We start from the raw sequence: 9,803 nt of genomic DNA, 5'->3' as shown, positions 1-9,803 counted from the left end.
AGGTGGGGAGGAGGAGGTGGTGGGAGGGAAGGACCCCTGTGAGCTCACTCTTCAGTGAGTCTCTCTCCCTCCTGGCCTCGCTTTTCTCCTGTGTAAGCCAACGTGCTGGAAGGAGGGTGACTGGTGCCCTCTGTTTAATGGACTCTGGCGAGCCAGGGGAGCTCACAGGGAGGCAGCGAGACCCCAGCCCATGGGTCCCTGTACCCTAAGGTGACCAGATTTTAACATTGGTAAAGCGGGACACCATTGGGAAAACTTATATCCTGTCAAAATAGCCACATGGCAGCAGAAAACCGTATATCCTCGCTTGTTGTGCATTCTTTCTAAACATTGGGACTTTTAAAAATGCTGTGGGATGCGGGAAAAATTGTTAAAAATTGGGATTGTCCCACCAAAAGCGGGACGTCTGGTCACCTTACATGGTCTGGGGTGGCAGGAGCTGGGGCTTAGGCCTGGATCGGATCAGACTGCCCTGGGGAGGCCAGGAAACTTGATCTCCCACTTTGTCCGCATGAGCGGGCTGGGGAGTCTGCTTGTGCTTCACAATCACGGTGGGAAATGTGCAGTTTCTCCCAATGAGATTTGATTTTAATGAGAGGCTAGATTGAGAAAGAGAGTGATTATTTAGATAGGATGCATGTGTCAGGTTAATTTAACAACAGCTTTTAGGTCGGTCTGGTTTAATTATTCCATTAACTGTTTTTGACTAGCAATTTCAATAATTGTATTATAGCACTTGGTGTGCAATTGCTTTCTGGGTTCTGTTCATTGGTGTCGAAGAGACAATGAGGCCCCGAGTCTTCCTGTCGGTGTCTTCCGAGGCAGCGTGGAGACAGTGCAGGCACTGGCCCAGCGCTGAGTGTGTGCTGCCTTCAGTCCCACCTTAAAAAGAAGGAAACTGAGGGACTGAGTCATGAAGAAAACTGCCCAGGAACACCGAGTTGCTACAGGCCTGGATTCTAGCCCTGAGCGCCTCGCTCCCCAACACAGCTCTACACCACACCCCCAGCTCCCCACTGAACAACAGAGACCCTACCTGCCAGGAGGAGGCCAGCCCACTCCTGCTGATCCATCAGGAATTCCGCTCCACAGGAACGCAGTGACCAGGGCCTATGGAGATCATCCAAGAGAACAGGGTCCCGGGAACAGGGTCCCAGGGAAACAGGGTCTCAGTAGAGGTGGAAGCCATGTTCATGCAGAAACCATGGGCTCTCAGAGGGTCGCTCCTCTCCAGAGCAGCCCCTACAGCTCACGGCACATCCAAATATGCGAGGTCTCTTTGTGCTGGGGATACAGTGCTGGGAATGAGATCCTTCAGAGAGATGCCTACCTTTGGGAGCAAGGCTCTCCCCCCAGGACGCCGAGTCCAAAGAAGCTCCCTGGATCCCTGTGTTTCTGAGATGGCATCTGTGTCACCTGGGCGTGTGCAGGCCACACCCCCCACTCCAAGATGAGTCTCGAGACTTGACTTCGGTCCCAGCATTCACAGTCCCAGGAGCCAAAGTCCTCACAACTGGGCGGATCCATGTCTTGATCGAGGGAGAAAAGACCAGCGTAGCCAAGGATTTTGTCTTGCTTGGACCAGTCAGTGCTCACAGAAGCAGCAGCTGTGAGCTCAGAGGAGGCTTCACGGTGGGCAGGTCTGCTGCACATGACTCTCGAGAGAGAGCAGGAAGGCGCCCATGCCCCAGACCAAGGGGGTTTCAGGCACCTCACGTACACCTGAACGTGGGCAGTGAAGGGGCGGCCTGAAGGCTAGGTGGGGGCTGAGATGGCCCAGGAGACAGCCTGAGGGCATGGGCAAGGTTTGGGCAGAGGTAGCCTTCTTCAGGCTTTAAAGGGGGTCACCTCCCCCTTTAAATGTTCATTGTGATTTGTGCGAAAGTTACAGGGCAGACTGGTCTTCCCTTCAGCACTTGGTGTGTGTTTTGTTTGGTGGCCAGTCCCCGCATCCTCGGTGCTCTTCCCTGTCTGTCCTGTCTCTGGGGGCTGCATGAAGGGTCCCCAGGCCGGCGGTTGTCTTGCTGGCCCAGAGGTGCAGCGCCTCGGAGCCTGGCCCTGGCCAAGCCTGACCTCCGGTGGAGAGCTCAGTGGCGCCCTCTGCATGGCAAAGCTGGGCCCACAGTCCCACAATGGCACCCTGGCACCCCTACACCCAACTCCCTTCCTGAGTGGTGCCCAATGCTCAGCAGAGGCCACAGCTGGGAGGAAGGAGATAGGAGGTGGGGAAAGTTGTTAAGCAAGATGTGTGGGTTTTGTTGACGAGAAAACCAATTTGCTGTGTAGACTTGCACTCAAACCACAGTAAATACTAGGTAGCTGAGTGGAAGGATGTTTCCAGAACACCCCTTCCCTAGAAGGTCCCCTGATGCCCCTTCCTTGGTTCACTGGCCTTTGAGGCACTCACAGCCAGCACCTCCTGGGTCACCGGAGGCCACACCAAGCCGGTGTCCTCAGAGTGCCTGTGGGGCTGTCCTGGCCCGGGGAGGGACACAGCGAGTGGGGGTGACCTTCAGGGAGGCCTGGCTAGCATGTGCCCACCAGTGGGTTTCCTCAGACCGTTTCTGTGGTTTGTGCCCTAGTCCTGAGACTAGGGAGAAACTCCAGAGGCGGTTGGTTGGTTGGTTGGTCAGTCAGTCGGCACAGGCCCCAGCAAGGAGCCCGGTCCCAGGCAGGCAGATGGCCATCCTGGGTGTGGCTGGGGTGACCAGGGCTAGGGCCAGGGCCCTGCATGGAGCTGCTGCGACAATCTCGGGGTCACATAACCCCTTTTCTGGTGTCCGGACATGGTATACATTTCCGGAAGAAGCCTCAATCAACTTGACCCGCACCCATAGCTGCACAGGCAGGTGAGGGCAGTTTGCTGACCACTGTTAGGATGCATTTGCATATCATTCTCATTTAAATAGTAAGAGGCATGGTCTATGTGCAAGGCAGCTGAACTGCCCCAACAATAAGACCCCCATCGGCGGGGGGGGGGGGGGGGGGCAGGCAGCCTGGCAGTGTCCTCTGGCCCAGGCTGGAGACTGAGGTGGTGTGTGGCGGGTGAGGGGCACTGCTCCATCGTTAAGGGTGGGGCACATGTAGCCACTGTGGCCCAGAGCGTGCCCGGGTGCTCAGAGCGGGACTCCTGCCAGGCTAGGGGAAGGTGGGGGGTCTGCAGCACTGCCCACAGACTCGGGCAGTAGCCACTTCAGTATATACTGCATGTCTAGTCATTTAACAAACTCTAATGACCAGTTTAAGTACAAATAAACGATATGCCGGAAGGTAGTTTATTATCTCATGCAGTTAATACTTAAATAAGCACTATAAAAGAGGTACACAAAACTAGATTATAAGAGTTTTAAAATATCAAATGATACCTGATGAAAACCATTATTTACCCCCTCCCAGGGGAGTGGTCAACAAAAAAGTGTAAGACATGAAAAAATTAATAATTTACAAATTATCAAGGGTTCATGAGGGAGGGAGGGGACAAATGAAAAGCTGATACCAAGGACTCAAGTAGAAGGAACATGTTTTCTTTGTTTTTAGGAAAATGATCTGAAAATGATGATGGCAACAAATGTACACACGTGCTTGACACATGGATGGATGGATGGATGGATAAGAATTGTACACCCCCCCAATAAAATGATTTAAAATAACATGTTGTTTAAGACATTTCCATATTGCTTCTTGCTGTCCTCACTTGTAATAGTCATCACTTTTACTGGAGCATCCGCGGCCGTTTGCTGTAGGAGTAGGATCCCATTCCTTTAGAGAGGCCAAGTACACAAGTGTCATTGTGTTTGACAGACTAGAAATAGACCAGTTATCTTCTCTGAACATACTGTGTTCATCTCTGAAAAACCCCTTTCCACTTGTGAACGGACAGCAGTTGTTCTGACAATATTATTAGCTCTTGGAATACTTTCAGGAATTGCATAATTCTGAGATTCTTTTAGAATGTTTCCCACAAAATCTCAGTGCTCATCAATATCAATTTGGCAATTAACATGTCATGAAATGCAATCAATTGTTCTTCAGTGGCTTTCTGTGGAACCAGCACTTCTCCCGTGTTCCAGTCATTGGGGTCCCAATAACCGGGAAACTATAATTTACTGCTATCTTGAAATTGGCTGCTACTTGCTTTCAAATGTTCACAATTAGTATTTTTTCAAACTCTTTACAATGTTTTCTAAAAACTTTTCCAAAGGAAATGCAACAAATCAATGATTTCCTAAAAATTTTATATTGTGAATGTTTCTGAAGTAATTGATTCATCAGCTGTTTTTCCCACAGGGACCCTTATATTTCAAATGATTGCGTCCCAGCTTCCCAATGGCTTTTCCCAGTGAGGGATGCCAGCATACTCTTAATATCGCGCAAAGCTGAAAGAACGACAGGCTGTCAGTGCTACTATGCCCTCCTTTTACTGATGTGTAAACTGAAGCATAAGAAATAGGCCCCATCTTCAGCGCTGGGCTGGGCTGGGGGTCCCGTCGGTGTGAGTAGACCGCTTTGCCCTGAGTCACCAGCCAGTGCTGTCCGCGTGGTAGCCGGGCTGAAGAGGGACCACACTTGCATTGACACTGTCTTCTTTTCTTAATTTTTCCAGCCAGTGGCTGTTGAGGCGCTCTGCCTCCTGTCGACTGCATGTGTCAAGTACGACTGTGCTGCATGGAAGGGTTGTCCGTTTGCTTTTCACCTTTGAAACGGAGATTGAGGTGAAGGCTTACAGGGCAGATCATCAGCTTTGCATTCAACAATGTAAATCATATTTTAATTCAGTTGCTTCAGTCCCCTAATGTTCCAAGCCTCCTTTTCTGGCCCCTGAGACGCCTCTGTGGCATGGTGGGTTAGGCACTGCGCTGATAAACATAAGGTTAATAGTTCGAACCCAGCAGCTGCTCCCATAACCATTTCAGAAACCCTCAGGGGCAGCTCTACTTTGCACTGGAGGCTGCTGAACCAGAACTTAGTTTGTCATATTTTGGGTTCCTAGTCCCGTCCTTGCTAGAAAGTGGTTGATTATTCTACTGCAGGGATGAATTCCCTTCCATACCTAAATGGTGAGTGACCAAGGGCAGTTTCCAGAGGCCTGTTTTGTGATTTTTGAGCTCTGTGTCAGACTTTTCTCCCTCTACCCAGGACACCCCAAGTTGATCCCTGTCCAAGTGGAGAACCCTGCTCCTTGTATGTCAGTTCCCTTGTGGGGACTCTGGTCCTTAGGCTCTTTGCCACGGCGAGTCCAGGGTTCTGGCTGAGACTTTATCCTTGTTTCCATAATCAGAAAACCAGGTGATCTTCTGTGCCAGGAATAATACAATCAAGAGGAATGGCATGACATTCATTGTCAGAAAGGACCTTGCTAAATCCATCATGAAATACAGTGCTGTCTGTGACAGGATTATAGCTATCCTCCCCTTCAGGGAAATGCAATCAATCAATACAACTATTACCCAAACTGATGCACCCACCACAAAAGCTAGTGATCAAGAAACTGAAGAATTCTACCAACGACTTCAGTCTGAAATTGATGAAAAATGCCATCAAGATGCATTGATAATTATTGATGATTGGAATGCAAACGTGGGAAACAAAGAGGAAGAGCAGTTGGAAAATATGGACTGAGCGATAGATATGCAGCTGGAGGTCACGTGACAGAATTTTGCAAAACCAACAACTTGTTCATAGCAAATACCTCTTTTATTAACAACACAAGGCAACTGTACCCATGGACTCCTCCAGACAGAACACACAGACATCAGATTGACTAGATCTGTGGGAAGCGACGATGGAGACGCTCAGGATCAGCCCTAAAACAGGACCACGAGTCGACTGTGGAACAGAACACCAATTGCTCACATGTGAGTTCAGACTAAAGCTGAAGAAAATAGAAACAAGTCCCTAAGAACCAAAATTGGACCTCGAGTCTATCCCACCTGGATTTTGAGGACATCTCAAGAATGGATCTGATGCATCAGACACTAATGACAGGAGACATGATGATCTGCGAGAAGACGTCACAACGAAACAGAAAGTCATTAAAAAGACAAGAAAGCAAAGAACAAAGTGGATATCAGAAGTCTCTGAAACTTGCCCTTAATCGTAGAGCAGCTAACACAAATGGAAGAAAGGTGGAAGTCAGAGAGCTGAACAGAACATTTCAAAAGGCAGCTAGAAAAGACAAATCCAAATTTTATAACAAAATGTGCCCAGTCCTGGGAGGAAAGCGGGGAGGGAAGTTGGTAGCAATGATGACTGCACCGCCCCACTCGAGGGGAACAATAACAGGATTGCAGGTGAACGGGTACACTGGGTGGTGTGAGACATGGCAATAATAATATAATATAATGCAATAATAAGGGTTCCGGGGGGGTGGGGTGGGGAAGGTAGGCGATCAAGGGGACCTGATATCAAAGAAGAAAATGCTTTGAAAACGATGGTGGTAGCAATTGTAAAATCATGCTTGATCTAACTGAATTATGGATTGTTATAATATCTGTAAGAGTTCCCAATAAAATGGCTAATAAAAGAAAACCAAAAGGGAAGAACATCCTCAGCATATCTGAAGCTGAAAGAAGCAAAGAAAAACATTCAAGCCTCAAGTTGCAATCTTGAAAGGCTAAGGGCAAAATATTGAACGATGCAGTAAGCATCAAGAGAAGATGGAAAGAACCCACAGTCACGGTACCAAAAAGAACCAGTCGATACACCACCACTTCAGGAGGTCGCATATGAGCAAGAACTAGTGGTGCCAAAAGAAGTTCAAGCTGCACTAGTCGAGCATTCAATATGAGTTCAAGTACTGGCCAAAAGTAAGACTCCAGGAATTGATGGGATGCTTACCGAAATGTTTCAGCAAGCTGAGGAAGCACTAGAAGAACTCACTTGTCTATGCCAGGAAATTTGGAAGGCAGCTGCTTGGCTAACTGACTGGAAGAGATCCATATTTTTGCCCATTCCAAAGAAAGGTGACCCTACAGGATGCTCAAACTATAGAATATCATTGATATCGCACCCAAGTAAAATTTTACTTAGGATTATCCAACAACGGCTGCAGCAGTCCCTTGACAGGGAAATGCCTGTCCAGGCTGGATTCAGAAGAGGACGTGAAACAAGGGATGTCATTGCTGATGTCTGATGGATCTTGGCTCAAAGCAAAGAATACTAGAAAGATGTTTACTTGTGTTTCATTGACTATGCAAAGGCATTCAACTGTGTGGACCATAATAAACTGTCGGCATCCTTGAGAAGAATGGGAATTCCAGAACACTTTATTGTGCTCATCAAGAACTGGCACATGGATCAAGAGGCAGTTGTATGACCAGAACAAGGAAATAGTGCATGGTTTAAAATCAGGAAAAGTGTGCATCAGGGTTGTATCCTCTCACCATCCTTGCTCCATCAACCTGTATGGTGAGCAAACCATCAGCGAAGCTGGCGTGGATGAAGACTGCAGCATCAGGACTGGAGGCAGGCTCATCCACAACCTGCGGCCTGCAGATGACACAGACTCACGTGCTGAAAGCGAGGAGGCCTGGAAGCACTTGCTGATGAAGATCAAGGATTGCAGTCTTCAGTGTGGATTACAGTTCAATGCAAGAAGACCAAAATCCTCACAACTGGACCAACAGGTAACATCCTGATATATGGAGAAAAGGTTGACGCCAAGGATTTTGCCTAACTTAGATCCACAATTAATGCTTATGGAAGCAGCAGTCAAGAGATTAAAAGATGTACTGCATTAAATACATCTGCTGCACAAGACCTCTTTAGTGTATTCAAGAGTAAGGATGTTACTTTGAGGACTAAGGGACGCCTGACCAAAGCCACGGTCTTCTCCATTGCATTATATGCATGTGGAAGTTGGATACTGAATAAGGAAGACGAAAGAAGAATTGATCCATTTGAATTGTGGTGCTGGAGAATAATCAAAGTACCACGGACTGCTAAAAGGACAAACCGATCTATACTGGATGAAGTAAGGCCAGAGTGCTCCTTAGAGGCAAGTATGGTGCATGCATCTTCATCTTACATACTCTGGACATACTGCCAGAGGAGACTAGTCCCTGGAGAAGGGCATCGTGCTTGGCAGAGGGACACTGCAAAAGAGGAAGGCCCTCAATGAGATGGAGTGTCATACCAGCTGCATCAACTGGCGCAGGCATAGGAACAGTTGTGGATGACTCAGAACCATGCAGTGTTTGGTGTGCATAGGGTCACTATCGGTCAGAGCCGACTCGATGGCAACTAACAATAAAAGCTGGGTTTCTGTATCCTCCAGACCTGCAGCCAGTACTTAACACTCCAATGCAGCCATTGCCACATGCATTCTTGATCTGGCACACCTTTGGATGGCCAGGATTACCAAAACACCCCCCTCACTGTGCACAGGCTCTGTGCCAGTGCAGGCAGAAGCAGCACTGGAAATAGGTAAGGATGGGGTGCAGCAGGTGCCTACCATCACAGTGACTCCCCAGAAAGTAATGCAAATGTAGATAACAGAGAAAATGTCCTTCTAACGTTGAGAAGACATCTCCCCTGGAACAAGTTCCTTGTGCACAAAAAAGGGAAACTGCGTAAATGAAGGCTTTTGCATCTTGGCTAATCATAGACTCTCTTCAGGTGTGTGGGCTCAGAGGTGTCTGAGGAAGGCCAACCCTGAGGCTTCCATCTTTGACATTCAGGGAAACGATCCACTGTGTAATATTTCATATTATCCAAGAACAGGACCTGTAGATTCTCTCAGCAACATTTAACTTATATAATGCCTATCTAATGTGACTACTCACATCTTCAGTAGGATTAGTTAGGAAAAATTTTCATATATGCATAATGAGCCCTGTTGGCACTGCTGGATAAGCATTAGGCTGTTTATACAAGATAAGTGGTTCAAAACCACCTGCCAGTCCACAGGAAGATGATGAGGCCAACTGCTCCTGTAAAGACTGCAAAGAAGTGGAGAGCAAATGTTTTGAGAACGACGAGGGCAATGAATGTACAAATGTGCTTTACACAATTGATGATTTGATGTGTGTATGGATTGTGATAAGAGTTGTATGAGACCCTAATAAAACGATTTTAAAAAAAGAAGACTGAAAGAACAAACACGACAACTCACTGCCTGAATCCATAACAACTCAAGGACGCTCAGCGTCGGGACTCTCACACCGGATGGCGAGGAGTCAGAAGAGGCTCAAGGGTTGTGGATTTTTCCTCACATATGCATAAATTAGAATATCTTTGACAATCTAGAAAGGAAAACAAAAACTCCCCACATTCCAATACTTACATGCTTTCTCTGCCATGTACTTTCTATCAGTAGAAGGAAAAAGTGCTGGACCCTATCCATCATTCCTTAAACATATATATATTTTTTCTTTCCAGCACCATTTACAGAGGCATTTTAGAGGATGGGGGACATCTGAAAACTTGCCCACCTTTTTAAAATGCATGCAGCCTCCTTCTGATGTGAATGCATGATTACTGATGCTTGAGGACACACTGAAGAATTTCTCACATTCTGCACTCAGAATGTTCCTCTGGAAGATGATTTTCGTATGTGTCCATTGAGGGATGAAAATAACTAGACTTCGTTCCTTCTTCCCTTTGTGAGGTTGTATGGTCAGTAGACACAGACTAAGGCTTTCCCACATGCTGATGCAAGGTGTGTTACTAAAATATGGCACTTAAAACATTTGGTATGCTTTCTTCTATTAAATTGGCATTCTATGATGCTCACCTTCCCAACACAACTGCTGAAGACAAAGCAGGTGAATAAGCAAATGTGGTGAAGAAAGCTGATGGTGCCC

The 9,803-nt window shown here is 47.3% G+C and overlaps 2 protein-coding genes across 2 annotated transcripts in view; both read right to left on the bottom strand.

Annotated features, from left to right (window-relative positions):
* The window catches only part of LOC123520899, a 13,018-nt gene extending 10,081 nt beyond the window's left edge, over positions 1-2,937 (bottom strand). Inside the window, exons 1-2 of the mRNA XM_045283575.1 lie at positions 1,331-2,937; positions 1,037-1,110 (exon numbers count right to left, since the gene is read on the bottom strand). Coding sequence (XP_045139510.1) covers positions 1,037-1,110; positions 1,331-1,653 — 397 coding nt within the window. The 5' untranslated portion in view covers positions 1,654-2,937. The remainder of the gene's footprint in view (positions 1-1,036; positions 1,111-1,330) is intronic.
* A 3,153-nt stretch (positions 2,938-6,090) lies between these two features.
* Positions 6,091-9,803, bottom strand: part of LOC123521001 (zinc finger protein 432-like) — a 17,364-nt gene continuing 13,651 nt past the window's right edge. The window contains exon 5 of the mRNA XM_045284310.1: positions 6,091-6,105. Coding sequence (XP_045140245.1) covers positions 6,091-6,105 — 15 coding nt within the window. The remainder of the gene's footprint in view (positions 6,106-9,803) is intronic.

This window comes from Echinops telfairi, unplaced genomic scaffold (assembly GCF_000313985.2).
Source record: "Echinops telfairi isolate 266 unplaced genomic scaffold, ASM31398v2 ScPeMD7_5;HRSCAF=22, whole genome shotgun sequence".
In the NCBI taxonomy this organism is placed as follows: Eukaryota; Metazoa; Chordata; class Mammalia; order Afrosoricida; family Tenrecidae; genus Echinops; species Echinops telfairi.
This window is presented reverse-complemented; position numbering and strand designations above follow the sequence as displayed.